The 18,196-nt window shown below is 52.5% G+C and overlaps 1 protein-coding gene across 2 annotated transcripts; it reads left to right on the top strand.

The window, feature by feature from the left end:
• Nucleotides 1–1,066: 1,066 nt before the first annotated feature.
• On the top strand, nt 1,067–9,051 carry ASF1B (anti-silencing function 1B histone chaperone). 2 transcript variants are annotated; one of them, XM_038379390.2, is made up of 4 exons: nt 1,067–1,393; nt 4,861–4,976; nt 5,867–6,043; nt 7,427–9,051. In XM_038379390.2, exons 1-4 carry the CDS (start codon nt 1,285–1,287, stop codon nt 7,622–7,624), a joined length of 600 nt encoding a protein of 199 aa, XP_038235318.1. In that variant the 5' UTR covers nt 1,067–1,284; the 3' UTR covers nt 7,625–9,051. The 2 variants fall into 2 exon arrangements, with proteins under 2 accessions (XP_038235318.1, XP_043362752.1); XM_043506817.1 differs by lacking the exon at nt 1,067–1,393 and adding an exon at nt 2,359–2,628.
• The last annotated feature ends 9,145 nt before the right edge of the window (nt 9,052–18,196 follow it).

Raw genomic sequence — 18,196 nt, 5'->3', positions numbered from 1 at the left:
TGATAAACCCATTGTTTCATGTTCTCTGTGTGTGTGAATATAAATCTCTCCTCTGTTTTTTCCACCAAATGCATCCGATGAAGTGAGCTGTAGCTCACGAAAGCTTATGCTCTAATAAATTTGTTAGTCTCTAAGGTGCCACGGATACTCCTTTTCTTTTTGCGAATACAGACTAACACGGCTGCTACTCTGAAACCCCAAGAGGTGGGTCCAGGTCTCGATTCTTCCAGCATTTAAATCCAGCCACCTCTGGGGTGGGACATGGCAGCTATGTAACAGTCACACAGCAACTCTGCGTGGGGATAGTTCACCCAGCACTGAAATGCAGCTACGTCTGGGGAGTGGCACAGCAGGTGTGTAACAGTCACACACCGGGGTTGCTCGCCTAGCACCATGCAGGGCGGGGCCTGGCATTCGCTGAACGGCCACACGGCAGACCAGGTGGGCAGCGAAGAAGAACCCTGGATGCAGGCCAGCCGGCAGGAGGGGGGAGTAGGGGAGGCAGAGCGGAGTTACCGAGGCTCGGCTGGGTCAGACACTCAGAGGAGAAGCCGGGGGGTGGGGTGGGGGGGTGGATGCCGTGAGCCAGCAGGGGGCACTCTGCTCTCTGAGTCAGAGCAGACTCAGCGCGGCACTAGGGCCGTGCTCCCGCAATGCCCCCTCGATCCCGACCCGCAGCTCCCTCCCCCGGGGCTTTAAATCTCATCCGATGGCTGGCACCTCCAGCGCCCCCTAGCACCTGGCTCCCACCAGCCCCTGCAGGAATGGACGCCCAGTCCCATATGGCCCTATAAGGCCCAGGCACCTCCCCCTACAGTCCCCCACCCAGGCTCCCCCGCCTCTGCCTCATCTCCCCTTCTGATTGGTCAGGCTCTCCTCCCCCCTCCCTCCTGCCTCTGTCGTCCACGCGACCTGGCTGGTGATTGGCCGTCCGCGGCCCAAAAAGCGGCGCCCGCGCGGATTGGCGGGGAGCAACGCGAGGCGGACGCGGATTGGTGGCAGCCGGCTCCCGCCAGGGCTGGAGTGGGGGAAGCCGATTGGCGACGGAGGGGAGGGGTGCGGCGCTTGGCAGGAAGTGAGCGGGCCGGGCGGGGATTGGTCCCGGCGCGCCGTGCGGTGATTGGCGCGTCGGTGTGGGGCGGAGGCGGGGATTGGCGGAGGCAGGCGGGTGAGGCGCGCGGATTGGCCGGCTGGGCGCGCGGCAGCGGCAGCGGCAGGCGCGCGCGAGGGGGCGGCGGGGCCGCTTTGTGGCGCGCGGCGGCGGGTTCGGGTCCCGGCGGCGGCATGTCCCGCGTGTCGGTGCTGGGGGTGTCGGTGCTGGAGAACCCGAGCCCGTTCGGCCGCCCGCTGCGCTTCCAGGTGCAGTTCGAGTGCGGGGAGGCGCTGCCGCACGGTGAGTCCGGGCCGGCCGGGAGCCCCCCCCCCCCCACAACGGGGCACCCGGCTGCCCCCCCCCCCGCAGCCAGGAACCTTCCGGGTCCGGCCCTGGGACCTTTGAGGCCTGGGAGCCCCCCATCACCCCTGCCCCCCCGCTCCCATTCCGCCCTGGCCTGGAGCCCCCCCCGCACACGCTGGAGGCGGCACGGGGGCGGGGTCTCCCCAGCGGGTGGGATGGGCCCACGGCAGGGGACCTGCCCTGCGGGGTTGGGGTCGGATCCGGCGGCGCCCCCAGATATGGGCCGGGCCTGCCCCCCCTCCCCCCCGCGCTTGCCCCGGGGGAGTGGGGGAGGGGCAGATACACCTGGTTCGAGGGCCTGGACGCCTGGGTTCCGGACCGTGCCGGGCGCGCTGGGGCGAGTCCCCTCGCTCGCTCTGATCCGCAAGGCGCCGGCCGCAGGAACCCGGCTGACTGTTCCCGGAGCCGGCAGGAGGCTGCTGGGTTCCAGCCTGGGTCAGGCCCTCCGAGGTCTCCGGAGCGTGTAAACGCCCAGACGGGGCCACGCTGGGGACGCGAGTGGGAGGTGAAACCCCTCACGTTCTGCAGCGGATCTCTTTGGGGTTACAGTAACCGAGCTGAACTACCCTGATTAACCCTGCCAGCCCAGCCCTGCCCCCTTACCAGTGGGGATGGGACTCTTACCTGACTGGCCCCCGGGGAAGTCTGCTTGCAGATTTCTCAAAAAGAAAAGGAGGACTTGTGGCACCTTAGAGACTAACAAATTTATCTGAGCATAAGCTTTCGTGAGCTACAGCTCGCTTCATCGGATGCATTCCGATGTAGCTCACGAAAGCTTATGCTCAGATAAATTTGTTAGTCTCTAAGGTGCCACAAGTCCTCCTTTTCTTTTTGCGAATACAGACTAACACGGCTGCTACTCTGAAACCTTGCAGATTTCTGTTTGCTTGGTGCCAGTTTCTACAAACATCGAGGCTTAAATGGTACATTATGCCCTGATGGGTGAGAATCACGTGTGCCCAGTATTTCTGAAAAGCAGGCCACACGCAGCTTGATTCCGTGGCCAGAGAACCCTTCTGGTCCGGAGACTCCTAGGGGCAGAAACATTTGCCTTTTGCAGAGCATAGTGTAGCCAGAACTAGTTTGGACCCATCTTCCTGGGTTGAATGTTTTCCAGCAATAAACACGTGAATGAGACATTACTGAACACAGTGAAGTGATGGCGCTGAAAGGTAGAATGTTGGCAGGGATGTTTCCAGTTCTTTGTCTGCCCTGCCCCGCTAAGATTTCCCACCCAAAAGACCTTAAACCCCCTCTTGCCTCTTCTTAGGAGCCCATCAAGGAAAAGGGCCCTTAGACTGCAGTTTTAGAGCCATCGTATTAAGAGATCTGAGTGCTTCTGAGGCATCTCGGGGAGGCTGGCTTCTCTCTCTGAAGAAAGGAGCCCAGGGGTCGAAGAGAAACTTTCCAAAAGGTGTGAGGATAATGTGAGATGTCACGCCGCAGAGCAGTATTGTCACGAAAGCGTAGCTTGCAAAGCCCTTTATGGCCTAAGCCCTGAGCCTCTTAACTTCAGGGGGTGTCAGAGCTGTGGAGTGGCGGCAGCCAAATCTCTCTGCCGTCTTTGGGGCTGAGAAATTGGCATGTCTCCTTGGCTTTACAGTTTGAAAATAGGCTGTTTGCAGAGTCTGAGCACAGCCCCGCTGAGTGGGGACAGCAGGTACGCTGACACGCTGTTGGACCGTCCATCTTCTCCAAGGCTATCATCCAGATACGGGTGGCGCCACCCACTGCATAGCTTGCCTTACTTTGTGGCTTGCCTTGTGGGGAGATCTTTCTCCAAACAGGACAGGCCATGCCACTCTGGGAAACCTGTCTGCAAATCAATTGGATAAGCTTTCCAGTGCATTGGGGACGGGATTAGCTCTCAGTCAGACTGAATTTCCTCACTCTTAGGGGCTTGCGTGGGATCATTCCCCACTACTCTCTATTCTGGAAAGGGGGCTATAGCTCGTAGCGGCTTGAGGGTATATGCTGCAGTTTGTTCCTCAATGAAGGCTTCCCTCTGTTAGTAAGCTACTCTAGCCTATTATGTAATGTCTGGCTAATGCATCCCCTCTCTTGTAAATTACACAGCTTCTGTATGTGAAAAGCTGCTGTTTCTGATTTGTTTTGAGAAACTACATATCCCCCTTCATCCGAACTCCCCCGGCTATGTGGCATTACTCTGCCTGGCAAAGGCCACCCTGATCCAGTCTCCTGGGAAATATTTACGTTACATGGCATGCTTCCCTCGGGTGTGGAAGTGAAAACTACCCTTCCACCCTCCCATACGCACACTTGTTCTAGCTTGAGGTCTGTGCATGGGGGCATAGGCCTGGCATTGGCTCAGGCTTAGACACGCCTGAGCGCCTCTTAGGTTTGGGTACCAGGCTTTGGTAAAAGAAGGCAGATCCTGCTCGGAGCTGAAACTCATCCCTTGGAATGGACAGCTTGGCAACCCTAGTGCCTGTGCCTATATTCAGAGGAGCACTGATTATTAACTTGATTTAAAACCAGAGTTGAGCTTAATGTAAATGGAATTAAGAGCACCCACACAGGAGGTAACATGACCCAGGACCCCATTGTGTCAGGCGCTGTACAAACAACAAAAAAGAAGGACCCAGCCCCAAAGAGCTTCCGAACTAAGTATCAGACAAGGAACTGCAGATGGAACCAGATAGACAGATGGGGTCTTGCAACGAAACCATTCTGGCTGTAACTGGTGCAGCCTTGAGTGCAGGCAATGCTTAAGAAGATCCCTTGGCCCATAATCAGGAAATCTCTCATGAGCTTTAAAGAGCAGAGTCTGCTCTTTGTAGCAGAGTCTGACTCCCTTCCCACTGGGGCTGCACTTGTCGGAGACTCTGGTCAGTGCTTTGGTCTCACCTCATACCAAAAGGTCTCCCATCTCTTGTTGGTGGTCTAGAGAATCTAACCTTCTGGGGTCCCCTGTGATCCCTATCCCTCGAAAAAACGGGTTGGCAGGAGGAAGGGAAGGAGCTTGCAGCTCAGAGGATGGTTTCATGTTTGAGGTGTTTGCTGGGGACTCAGGAGATCAGAATTCGGTTCTGGGCCAGGCCACAGAGTCTGTTGGATCTTGGGCAAGTCACTTAAGCTTGCTGTGCCTCAGTGTCCCTTTAAAAGGGCCTAATAACCCTTCCTTTATCTTGTCTGCTTTGTGGTGGTGTCCTAGCATGTCTGGGCAGTGCCCAGCACAAAAGGGTTGGTGGTTGTGAGACACTGATTATTAAGTTCTGGATGGGGAACCGATGGGGAACACAAGGGACGGGGTCAGACCATCACATTGGTGTAAATCTGGGTGTTGTGCTCAGTTATACTGGTGTAAATCCAGAGCAGAATCAGTTCCCCAGCATTACTCAGGGGCTGCTGCTGATTGTCACTGCGCTCCTCTTCCCTTTCAGACCTGGAGTGGAAAATCATCTACGTGGGCTCTGCGGAGAGTGAGGAGTATGACCAGGTGCTTGACTCTGTGCTGGTGGGGCCTGTCCCAGCTGGGAGGCACATGTTTGTGTTTGAGGTAAGAGGCATTAGTGGAAGACTTGGGTGAGGCTAGAAGGCCTGGTCTGGGGCTAGGAAGCAACTGGATAGGCGAAATGCAACCAAAGCAGCTTGGGACTCTTAATCTGTGGCAGTATTTTTGAGTGGGGAGGCAGGATAAATGGGCAACACCTTATTATGCTGGTGAAGACCCTTCTGAGCATGATTTCTGCAGAGAGCAATGTTAGCCAGCGGGAATCAGGAAGCGAATTGCTCATGAAAGCTTATGCTCAAATAAATTTGTTAGTCTCTAAGGTGCCACAAGTCGTCCTTTTCTTTTTGCAGATACAGACTAACATGGCTGCTACTCTGAAACTTGTTTCCCCTAGTGTGTTCAGGGTTATTTTTGTCCTTCCTCTTAAGCATCAGGGATTGACCACAGCTGGAGATGGACTGTGGACAGCGTGGGCTGGTACACTGAGGGAGTACAGAGAATTCTTTCTCAGATGCTTGGCTGGCGAGTCTTGCTTCCGTACTCATGGTCACGCTGATCTTCAGGTTTGGGGTTGGGAGGAAATCTCCCACCCTCACCCCGCCGTCAGATTGGCAGGGACCTTGGTGGTTATTCGCCTTTCTCTACCATGCGTAGCAGAGGTCCCTGCTCAGCTCGTCTGGTTAGATCTCACTAAATCAATTCCCGGTCATCGCTAGCACTTCAGTCCCTCCTCTTTTCTCCCTGTGACATTCAACCGTTGGGTCTCCCATAGTTTGGTCTGATCTGGGCTGTTTGGCTTGGTGATAGAGAGAAGGTCATACAGGGTGATCTGGTTGTCCCTTCTGGCTTAAAAACTCACCGATGTGACTGGCTTTCGGTACTCCTCTGACGCTCTTTGATCTTCCCCTGGGGCGGGAATGTCGCTTCCTTTCCAGGCCGAAGCCCCCAACCCCAGCCTGATCCCTGAGAGTGACGCGGTGGGGGTGACTGTGGTGCTCATCACCTGCACCTACCTGGGTCAGGAGTTCATCCGTGTGGGCTACTACGTCAACAACGAGTACACAGATCCTGAGCTGCGGGAGAACCCGCCCCTCAAGCCAGACTTCTCCCAGGTACGAGCAGCTGGCAGAGGGGGGCTCTTGACTCACGTCCTGCCCATGGGGTCTTTGTAAGGGGCACCTCGGGCCTTCTGGGCAAGGAGGCTCTTGCCACTACAGAGCCTTGGTCTGACCCAGTTCCTCATGGGGTGAGGGGGCTGGAATCAGGGAGCTCTCTGATGCTCTGAGCCCTAGTGCGGCATTTCAAGCTCCTGGTCCCTGCCTGGCTAGGGGACTGGGAATCAGCGCACCTGGGTCCCCTTCCTGGCTCTGCTACCAATTTACTTGTAGGTCCTTGCCCAAGTCGCTTCCCTGCTACCCTGTGCCTCGGTTCCCCCGCTGTGCAGCAAGGCTGCTGGTACTTTAGACCTTTATTAAGCTTCGCTACGCTTGCAAGTTGGAGCACATTAAAGCAGCCCCAGGCGCCCTAACTCACGACCCATCCACACTGGCAAGGCACTTAGAGTGCCTAGACTCTGCAGCTGGGGCGCTTCTGGTAATCCACCTCCATGAGAAGCACAATGCTTGCTGTGCCTTGGCTGAAACACCCCAGCATCCCCGCGACCAAGGTGTTGGATTACTGCACTCTGATCAGCCTCCAGAAAGTCCCATAATCACCTTAAGTCAAGTGGCCACTCTTGTCATTGTTTTGAACTTGGCTGTAGGAATGCAGATGTGCCCTTTCAAAGCTCCATTTCTGACAGCCGGCTGCTTATCTTCTCTGGGACGATGTTGCTTGCTGTGATTGTGTGAGAGAGAGAAGCTGGGGGGAGTGGGGTCTGCTGTTGTCTGAACTTACAAGACAGCATGCTGACATGCTCTCAGCCCCCCACAAATCCACTCTCTCGCCCCCCACATACACACACCACACTCCCTGTCACACTCCACCCCTCCCCCCATTTGAAAAGCATGTTGCAGCCACTTGCATGCTGGGATAGCTCCCACAATGCACTGCTCTCTGTGGCATTGCAAGAGCTGCTAATGTGGCCATACCAGTGTGCTTGAATCTGACAGTGTGGACACACTGCAACGCTTTCCCTGCTGTGCTCTCCAAGGGCTGGGTTAACTTGCAGTGCTCTACATCTGCAAGTGTAGCCATGCCCTTGGTTAAGGAAGAAAAGACTTGACTCCTGGTTATGTCCCAGTGCTGTCCTACTCTCCCATCTCAACTGACTTAGGCCAGGGTACGCCCTGCGGGTGGGAAGGCTGCACTTCTTTCCCCATAGCATGAAATCCCAGCAAGGGCCCCTACAGCCAGCTGGTTGACTGGAAATTCTCCAGTATCTCTCTCCCCATAGGGTTCTCCTACACAGGCTGGGGGGCTGTTAGGTGTCTCTAGCCCCCAGATTGCTGTATAACAAGCTCTGCAGCTGTCTGACTCCTCCTCCCCCTGCTTAGCTGCAGAGGAACATTCTGGCCTCCAACCCCCGCGTCACCCGCTTCCACATCAACTGGGATGGCCCCAGCGATCAGATGGAGGACATCGAGAACGTGGACCCGGAGCCTGAGGGTGTGCTGTCTGCCAGCTGCACCTCAGCCAAGGGGACGGGCACTGCTCTCGGCATCCTGGCTGAGAACTCCATGGACTGCATGTGATCCAGGGCACGGCCAGACCTGGACACGGGAGTCCCAGGACACAGCCACTGCGTGGGGAAGGGGATTTGACTGGCTTCAAGGGGGCTGCATCCAAGTACCACAGTCAGCGGAGAAACCTGGACATGTTCTAGTGGGGTAACTAAAGGGTTAACGCCTCTCCTTAACCAATGGGATGTCTGACTGTGGCCCTTCCCCTTAGCCTGCAGGCGTTAGGGGATGATCTGTGAGGAGACTGGGGGCACCTGCTTTGCAGCTGGGCTAGGGAGGAATGGGAGCTGTAGGTCTGCTGGGCTCCTCCCGCACTTTCTTTGTCTCTGCACCAATCACTGCTGGCTCGGTAGGAATCATCCTTGACAAGCACTTAGTCCCACCCACCCTGCATCAGGCCACCAGCTCACGGAGCTCCTGGGGCTTGGGTGGCTTGTCGGGAATGTGAGCCAGCTCCATTGGCTTGTCTCTGGGAACCATCCCCACCCCTTCGCTGACCCAGCTCTGCTCCTTCCAGGGTGGCTGCAGCCATGACATGCACCTGCCTGGTATCCTTGGCCACAGTTGAGGCGGACTCCCCGTCAGACCCCTCCTTCACTGGCTCTAGCTGGGCAGTGATATGCTCTCCCCTCCAGCCCCATGCCGCCCACTGTGGCTTTGCAGCGCTGCTGCTGCTCTGCTACCTGGGAGCATCCCAATAACTCTATAGCAGCTCCCTCCAGCTGGAGGATTGAGATCCCCACCTCTGGGGGGCATCAGACTGTGTCTCATCCCAGCTGTGGCACATCATGGTTCTACCAGCCCCTCTGGAGCACAACTCGCTCCAGCATCTCTCCTCTGTACAGCCTTTCTTGGGGTGAAGGGGCACCAACATACAGAGCCCTTGTGATCACATAGCTTGACCTCAGGGGTGGGGGTATGCACGGCACCGTGTGGCAAAGAGCTGTCTGATCGGCATTAGGGTGCATTAGAATCAGACCTGTCCTGATGGATCGACTTCCTTCCTTCACCCTCAAGAAGAGCCTCTGATAACGCCGCTCTGGCAACACCTACTGGTCTGGTGTGTTGCGCTAGGAAACCCGCTTCTATTCCACTAGACTGATCCATCGCTCTTAGAGCAATATCTGCAGCCTGATCCGGAATGGAGCATGCCCCTGCTCATCTGGCTGTGGGATGGCGATTCTATTCGCTTTCTAGAGTAAATGGCCAGTTACAAACCCAGCTGGGATCTTGAGCCCTCTACCAACCTGCATGGGGGAAAAGAGAGATTATTTGGGGGAATCGCTAGTTCAGTTCTGTTCCGAAGTGCCCTGTTCTGACCTTGTCCGTTTCCCTCTCTGATGTGGTAGGAGCTCTCTTTGCATACGTGGTTTTTTTTGTTGTTGTTTTTTTAACGATTGAAAGTATCTTAAGTCAACATAGGAATAAAGCTCTTGGAACGATTTGCTGTCTCATGCACTGGAGCAAACAGCGTGGTGTCAGTGCGGGGCCTGGCAGCATGGCCTCATCCACTTCCTTCATAGTCACAGTGCTTCTAGCTGGGCAGTACAGTCCAATACGGTCTGTCAGCTGGTGAGTCGTGACCCTGGGGATGGGGTCCTGAGACATTGACAAATCTTATTGCCATCTAAAGCAAAGAGAATCTCACTCCCTGACAACCTGCGTAGCTGTCCTCTTCAAGGTAAGTACCCTGCCAGCCTCTCCACGCACATGCAGGCTTAGTGTTATCATCACTGGTGCTTTTTTTTATTCTTTGCAGTCAATGTGAGACAGGGAGGGAGTCATGAGAATTTTTGACTTCAGGTAAGGGGTTGCCAACCTGAAAAGTTTGAGAAATGGGTGTGGTGGATGGGACACGAGTCCTGGGGTCTATTCCTAGTCCTGCCACTGACTCTGTGTGAGCTTCGCCAAGTCCCTTGCCCCTCTGTGCCTCAGTTTCCCCTCCCACTTTGTCTATTTAGACTGTGAGCTCTGTGGGGCACGGACTGTCTCACATTCTGTCTGTGCAGCCTCTCAGTTGAGACTTCTAGGCTCCAGAATAATGCAGCCGTCAGAGGCCTGGGCATGTGCCCTCTTGCATGCTTTATTCATCAGCAGCCAAGCGGGTTCTGTCTGTGTCTTCCAGGTTACGTTTCAGGTCCTGCCTAGGTGGGAGAACTGGCGAAAGGCTCATCACAAGAGGGAAAGGTGAGCTGGTGAGCTGTGTCCACGCTGGTGTTGCTACCAGCAGTGCAAACCTCAAGTATAGGGGTGTAAAGCAGTTGCCCAAATCATGCCCGGTGGGGGCAGATTCTCCCTTAAAGCTGTGCTTTGTGCAGTTGTTAGTGCACAGGGAGTGTAAAAATGCTACTAAATTAACATACAGTGGTGGCGTAGCCATGTTGGTCCCGGGATATTAGAGAGACAAGGTGGGTGTGGTAATTTCTTTTATTAGATCTACTACTGTTGGTGAGAGAGACAAGCCTTTGAGCCACACGGCATCTAGAGCTCTGTGTGGCTCGAAAGCTTCTCTCTCTCTCTCTAACAGAAGTTGGCCCACTACAAGATATTACTTCACCTACCTACCTTGTCTCGCTAATTTAAAATGGCAATGACCTGTCCCCCAGCTCACATTGGTGTACATGACTGCCAGGTGCATGCTAGAAAGGTGCACCAGCTTAACTAGATTTTAAACCAGGGCATACCTCTAATGGAAACGCATAGCTTAATTTGCCAATGTTCTGGCGCTGGCTAAACCTGTCTGAGTGAGACTTAAACTGGTTTAAGGGTGTCTACATTAGGGGTTTGCATCAGTTTAACCAGATCACTTTTAAATCTAGATGGTCAGTGTCTGAACATCTTAAAATCTTGTTCAGTGTTTGTACAGCACCTGGCACAACTGAACAGTAAACAGCTGCAGCTTTCTAGTGCATGGTCAGACATCTCATCCTGGGTATGTGATCCCAGCACAGACAAGACCTCAAACCGTGTAAGACCCTTTGGTGTTCTGTAAACACCTGAACATCAATGACACCACCAGTGAGGAAGCATTCCTTTTGAAAGCCTCCTTCTCAAGAGGCTCCATCACAAACTTTCTTCTGATCTTCAATCAATACCAGGGGAAGCCCCAGCTGAGTGTTTCTGATTACTTCTAAGGCTTAAAAAAAAAAATGCAGTAAAACTTCCAACTTCTCAAGCCTGACTTCTCCATCAAAAAAAAGAAACACGCCTGATTTTATATGGATCCTTTCAAGGTCACCTTTGTATTAAAGCACTTGCTGAGTCCAGAAAGCGTGACTAAACTCTGTGCTAGAGAATTTTTTGGAACTTTCTCTGATGCTTTGCTTTAGCCCCGAAGCTGTAAAATAAACTGTTTTTGGGTGCCTGAGGGAGGATTTAGGGACAAACATCCATTACCCCCACCCCCACCCCCTTTTTTTTCCTTCCTCACACATCTTTCCAATCACAGACGCCCCCACCCCCAGGGATTTCCTGTTGCAATTAACAAGCTTGTTTTCCAGCAAGGGAGAGGACTGGTACCACCATCTATGCAGCAACAGACCACTAGCTGAGTGTATTAAAAAGGTTAGTCGGCTTCCTCTGAAGCATCGGATATCACGGCAGGAGCTGAGATGGGCTTAATGATCTACTCTGCTATAGGAACTAATGAATCACTCTGGCTACTGAAAAACAATTGCTGTGGACTGAAAGAAGGCCTTGATCCTATGTATGCATCCTTCTGCCCAGATGGTGTCCCAGGGAAGTGTGTGCAAGGACTGAGGAAGGATAGACTAGCAGTTAAGACACTGGACTGGGACTCAGGAGATCAGATTCAGTTCCTGGCTGTCGTTCTCCCTGTACACCTTGGGTAAAGCAGGATCAGGAGCTACCCCATGTCTGGCTAGTGTTGAGTGTGGCCCCTTTAAGGTGAAAGGTCAATTGCAAAGGGGAAAGCAGGTATTAACAGGCCTTCTCTGCTGGAGGCACGATATTATACCTCTGCCCTCTCGTGCCTGGGGGAGAATGTGAAACAGCAGATCCTCTCTTTGCCAGAGGTCTCTGCCAAGGCCGGTGGAGACTTGAATACTGATGGCTCGTGAAACTGCAACTTGGGCAGTAGTACTCCCAGCTGAGGTTGGGGGTTGATCTAGGTGGGCGGGGAGCCCCTGCCTGCAAATCTTTACCCACCAATCTCTGCTTGGTTTGCTCCCTGCTGTTCTTCTCCCACACGATTGTGAGAGATGTAGACTGCAGGGCACCGTACCTGCCTCCCTCCCTGCACCAATTGTTCACTTGAGCCAGGCCCCTAGAAGGTCCACGAATGAAGACAGGGCTAGAGTTGATGGGAGTTTGTTCTCCATGCTGCCTCTACTGTGCTTTGCATCAGGCCTTCAGTGAGCAGCCGCCAGGAGCTACCAAGCCCTGACAGAGGAGGAAAATTGCTGCCTTTTGTTGTGTTTGCGGTTTGTTTTGATCTTGTCTAATGGGAATCACGCCAGTGGCGCCAAACCAGCCCTTCAGCATGGGAGGAGCGGCCTGAGCCCTTAATCAAATGCTTATTTACCAATCTGAGCCTAGTCCCCAATGCTGCAATTTCCTTTGTCTGTGCCTTGGCAGGCAAGCAGCAGCCAGGAACTCCCAGCATGGCAGGGAAAGTGCATTTCCCGTTCTTGGTGAGATCTCTGCTTGCATCTCTTCCTTCCCTGACTCCATTGGTAGTATCAGACCCATGGCCCATACAGCCCATTTTCCTGACAGGCCAGCATCAAGCTGCTTAAGAGGAAGGTGGATGTACCTTGCACTGACAGCATAACCAAAGCATCCTCTGAAGTTGCAAGATTTAGAGGCTAGCTTATGACCCTGGAAGGATTTAGATCTCTTGTTTGCTGCTTAAATCTTCTCTGTTCTCGCTCTGGATGGTCTCATTAGCCACATAAATGTCTGATCTTTTTAAAGTAATAATAATCCGGCTAAGCTCTTGTGCTCAGTATCCAGTGGCAGTACGTTCCCCAGCTCACATGGGGAAGAATGAAGTATTTCCTTTGATCAGTTCTGAACTTGTCACCTTTCAGTACCACAGAATGTGGTGTTTAATCTCACCCTTTACTGTGCGAAAGGTGAACCACACGGAGTGAATGGCTTTGCTGCCTCTTCTATTTCTACTTTGGTTTTGCTTCCTGATCGTCAGGCAGCCAGAATGATCTTTCTCTTTACATGAGGAATGCGGGTTTTGTCAAACTTATTTTTCCTGAGAGGCTGTATAAATTAGAGAACTGCCAAGAATGTCAGATCGCAGAAGCCATCCTAGGGCAGCCAGACAAGTTAAAAGAGGAAGTGACTTTTTCCATACTTGCTCAAAACTTTGTAATGCCTCTTTGACTCTAGGGCCATATGGATGCTTCGGGGGAAAAAGACATCTCTGTTAGAATTTGACATGCAGTTCCATTGAGGGCCGTGAAATCGCCACACTCACTCTGGAGGACTTATCGCAGTAGTAGCAAGCAACCACAAGAGTGGGAGAGCTGGGGACTGTTCCCAGCTCTGGCACTGATCTGCTGTGTGATCTTGGTCACGTCATTTCTGCCTTCCTGGTTTCCCACCCACCCTCTATCGTTTCTATTTAGATGGGAAGCTTTTTGGGCCAGGGATTCTCTCACTAGGTACATGCACAGCACCTAGCACAATGAGGTGCTGATCTCAGTTGTGGCCTCAAGTTGTTCCTGTCAGATCACTAATGATATTCCCAAGGAGAAAATCAAGGAGGAAAATTCCCTCATTTAATGGGGTTTGGGTACCCCAACTTTTCAGACTTCCTTCCTCCATTGTAAAGAAAGAGTGCCCCACTCTTTCTGGCACGCAGCTCGCTGTTAAGGGGTCAGTCTAAAAACACTGAACAGCTCTAGCCCTACAAAAATCAGACTCTGCTGAGCAGGTGCTGTGAGCCGGATGACAGATCACTTTGCAGTGTCAGGCTATCTTATTTTAGGAATAATGGAAATTGACTTGCTTCTTAGCCAGTAGTGTGATGGTGCTCTGACATACAGGAGACCTGGCTACCATTCTCAGCACTTCTGCTGGCCATCTGGGTGACTCTGGGCAAGTCACTGTTTTGTGTCTGTTTCCCCATCTGTAAAATGGGGAAAACTTCCTTTGCAAAGTGCTTTGAGATCTATGGATGAAAGGTGCTATATAAGAGTTAGATAGTGATATGTTATGCAGGTGATGGTTAGATGTCTGAATCTACCTTAGGAACATGAGTATAAAACTCCAATCTTACACACAGATTAGATAAAAACCTAAATTGCCTGGTTCTAACATAATATGACTTTTTGTTTCTTAGAATTCAGAACTCGACAAAGCAGGCTGCTCCCCAAGGCAGCAAGGCATAACCCACCCGACCTCGTTCAAGGCTGGTTCGTTTCAGACTGACTGCTTGCACACTTCCCTTCGGAGCCTAAACCCTGCAAGCAGGACCAGGAACCCCACCCTGTTAAAATGACAGCTTGTAATTCCAAGTAGTCCTCCATACACCGTCACGGTTTCAGGGCAGCTGTACCTGTATTCCCTCTTCATGGCCAACCAAACGTCCCTACTTTAGGTTTCTGGGTCTAGCTGTCTCCTCTCTTGGGAGGACACCCACATTTCTCTCCCTCCTGACCAGAGGCTTCAAGGCTTCCCAGCTCCCTGCGTTGCACTGTACAGTCCTCAGCAATACAGACACCCCAAGAAGGCCACTGCCTCTGCTTTGCTTTCTCTCCGAGGCCTGAGACAAGTGCCTTGCCCACAGGTGCAAGTTGCCACTCACCTCCTTCGAAGCAAGCATGTTTATTCTTAAGGGAAAAACATTACAAAGAAAACATTAAAACAATAAAAGCATCTACACGCAGGCTAAAAAGCTCACCAGAGGTCTCCCCAACTCCAACATGGGGCTCTAGCAGGTTTTAGTCCTTCAATGCCCCACAACTGGGTTTTTCCAGTGGTTACAACTTCACCTATCTTAGATCAGGAACCCAGGTCGGGCTGATCAGCTGTTTCTTTACACAGCTTTGGCCTTTGCTCTTGGCCTTCTGGGACAGGTAATCTAGCAGACACTGCCCCTTTCCTCACAGCATAGCTTCACCAATCTGGGTATTTGGATAACTGGAGTTGGAGAAATTTGCATTAATGTTCCCTTCTAGGGATTCTCCAGGAAATCCACTTAAAATGTATTGTCCCAACAGTCCATAGTTGTCTGGCACATTTTTAATAGCCTTTTGAACTCCCCGGTCTCAATTTGTCACATCTGCCCCCGGAAAGGTTATATACAACCCCAGCCCCCACTAATACATAAACCTCTCAAGGATATTGCAGGAAATTGCCATTTCTGTCTCACACCACACAAACAGCCACCCAGTCCCGTAGGGCCTGAGCATCTTCCATGTTAAGTCCCTAGTGGGCTTCATGGGAGCTCTAGCTCTTCTCCAGTGTCAGGGCAAAACTCAGGGCTATGGGGTTCTTTGTGTGTGATTTGTTATATATTTTTAGGGGGGATCAATGTTGTCATTTGTGCAATGGTGATACTAGACTAAGCTGCTTGCGGTAGGGATGGTCTTTGTGTGTCTAGCCTCCTAGGTGTTACTACACTACAGGTAATGGTGGGAAGGGCTCTGTTGAAGAGGGAGATTTAGGCCCCCGAAGCATAACCAATACGTACCTCAAGTTCTGCAGCCCATCTGTCTTTAAAACCCCAGTGGCCTGCCCTCAGCTAATCGCACCTGTGTCTCTTAGATCAAACTGTCTTCTCAGAGGTGGTGCTGTTTGCTACACTCTTGTTGTCCCTCAAGGTGACCCACAAGGTCACACTTTCTTGTCAGTTTCACTTCCTTCCTAGAGACCAGGCTGTGGTTGGCTGCCGGGATAAGCTGAAACCAGTGAGTTTGCTTTCATTCCAGCAGGCTTCGTAAAAACCCATCTTGTATTGATTTAATGTTTCAAAACTGAATCAATTCAGAGCTTTTACAAAATCCCCTTTTGAGGTTAAACTGCCTAACCTTCAACCTTCATTTCCTATTAAAGTCTGGGCCAAATCCCAGGCTGCTGTAAATCAGTCATGGCTCCACTGGAACCTTTGGACCAGATCCTCTACTGCTGTGGCTCTACTAAAGTCAATGGAGTTATGCAGCCTTACAGCAGCTGCTCTGGTTTGCTATCTTGATCAAAAAGTCAATTGCCTCCTAGGTCATTCTGTGCGCAATCAATTTTAGTTTAGATCAGGGCACAGTTTTCCCAGGCTGTGAGCAGGGGAAGGAGTGAGGGAGAGAGTCATGTGGACATAACTTCACCTCAGCTGCCAGCTGCACATCCCATCTGCCATCAAGCACAATGATTTGGTGGTCTGACTTTGCTTTTCAGTTATTATTTTGTGCCTGTCTCTTTCCTTTCTCCTAAGTGGGCGAGCGACCAGGCCCCTCGTTGGGAAGATGCAGCTTCTATTAAATGGAGGAGTTGCTTTTAGAAAGCCCAGAGCACTAAGCAGAGTCAAGGGAAAAGTATTGCTAACTGCAAGCATTCAAAAGGGTGAACTTGGCTTAAAAAACACCCATGAGCTTCTTTAAAATAAAGAGGGTGGTGGTTATTGTTTTGCCTATTGTGTGTTTGAGGCTTTAGAGGTCATGTTTTTCAACCTCTCCGCAGCAATGAAGGCTAGAAACTAAACGCTGAGTTTTTTGCATAATCCCACAAGTCCATGAGCAGAGGCTTTAAACATCAACAATCCCGCTTGTCACGCTAAAATTACAAGAGTTGGTGACATTAAAATATTACAGTTTAAGCAATTCATTTAATATTGCAGTAGTAACTTCAGGCTGCAGCTGGAATCAAGGCCTTGGCAGCATGGGTGCTGCACTGGCAGTGAGAGACATATGGTCCCTGCCCAGTGCTTTAACTACAGGACCAGCCTTTCTTGATGGAATGGGGGAGATGGATTCTATTGTGATTCCCAGCAACAGCCGGTATAGAGCTCTCCGGGGCTTATGTGGAACTACAGCACCTAGCACAGGGGGCCCAAATCTCAGTTGTAGCAGCTGCTTCCATAAGGCTTTGCCCAGGCCAATCAGCTTGCTGGATTGGGAGAAGCAGTGCAAATTTCTGTCCTCAGTGACACCTGTGTGGATTGAACAGCAATTCGCTATGTTGCCGATGTCTTAGCGAGGGAATCCTTCAACTGTTCTTTCCTTTGGGTGTGTTAAAGCCCCATGCCTGGGAGGAGGAGTGTTTCGGGAGAGTGTGCTGCAGGGACTCCAAGGGGGGAATCCTATTTCTGTTTAAACAGATGCTTTCTCAAAACAGACAAGTGGCAGCAGCTCCTGGGCAAAGGCTCCTGAATGAAGCTAGCTAAGTGTATACTTGGTTCATGGGGTGGGGGATATATGTCTAGTGCCAGGGCTGGCTCCAGGCACTAGCTTTCCAAGCAGGTGCTTGTGGTGGCATTCAGAATGGGGCAGCAGTCCGTGTCCCGCGGCAGCAATTCGGCGGCGACTGCTTGGGGTGGTAAAAATTGGTAGAGCCGCCCTGTCTAGTGTGATCTGAAATGGGGGTTCGGGCAAAGGGGGTAATCCTGCCCTGGGAAGTACCTGCCAGTGGATGCCATCTACATCACGTGAAAGACAAAGACAAATGGCTCTGTAGACATATTTGAGAGTCAGGTGGGGGGGACAGGGTTAGGGAAATCTCTTCCCCCCTCTTGCCCTTCCCCCCCCAGCTCATCACCCTGATGGTGCATTGTGGCATGTGGATGAAGAGCCCCTCTTTCCTATGCGTTGGGTTCTCCCCCGGCCCATCCAATCCTCAGAGCATTAGAATCTGTTGCAGCTCCCATCTAGGGGGACTTAGACTTGCTCAAGCTGTAGACAGAGGTTCTGAGTTTGGGACCGAGGCCTCACCAAGCTATTTATTTATTTGAACTAGAGTAGAACCTATGAGCCACTGACAGAGATTGGGGCCCCAATGGGCTGGGTACTGCTGTGAGGGGCTCACAGTCTGAATAGACAGGGTGGGGGGAACATCTCCAGGGAGGAGAACCTGCCTCCCCACCCCGGGGCTGCACTGCAGCGGAAGCCCAGATGCTAACTGGCCCCCAATTGTGTCCCCTGAGGAATGATGCTTATTAAAACAGCAAGGTCATGGAGGCACATCCCAGGGGCAGGAGCTGGAGAGGCAGCAGATCTCAGCAGGGCAGGTAAAACTAACAGCAGTTCCTCTTCCCAGGCCTAAGGTGTCAGCTGCTCAACCCCCTGTCAAGAAAGGCTGAGTGAAGGGGGAGGGGCAACCAGGGTGCCCCTGGGCAGCACCCACAAATGAGTCACCCAGTGGACCCCTCCTCTGTAGGCTCCCCGTCAGCCTGAATGGTTCTGTCACTCCTACGCTCCCTGTCCCCATGTCCCCCCCACGATGCCTCCTAGCCCCACTTCCCTGTCCCCATACCACCCCAGAATGATTCCTCATCCCCATGCCCGACCCAGGGTGGTTCCTAGGCTTCCTCCCTTGTCCCCATAGCACCGCAGGGCGGTTCCTAGACCCCCTCCCCTGGCCACATGCCACCCACCCCCATGGGTCTATATCTCAGCC

The sequence above is a fragment of the Dermochelys coriacea genome, chromosome 20 (assembly GCF_009764565.3).
Source record: "Dermochelys coriacea isolate rDerCor1 chromosome 20, rDerCor1.pri.v4, whole genome shotgun sequence".
Lineage (NCBI taxonomy): Eukaryota > Metazoa > Chordata > Testudines > Dermochelyidae > Dermochelys > Dermochelys coriacea.
Note: the sequence above shows the minus strand (reverse complement) of the source record. Positions and strands in the feature narration are given on the sequence as shown.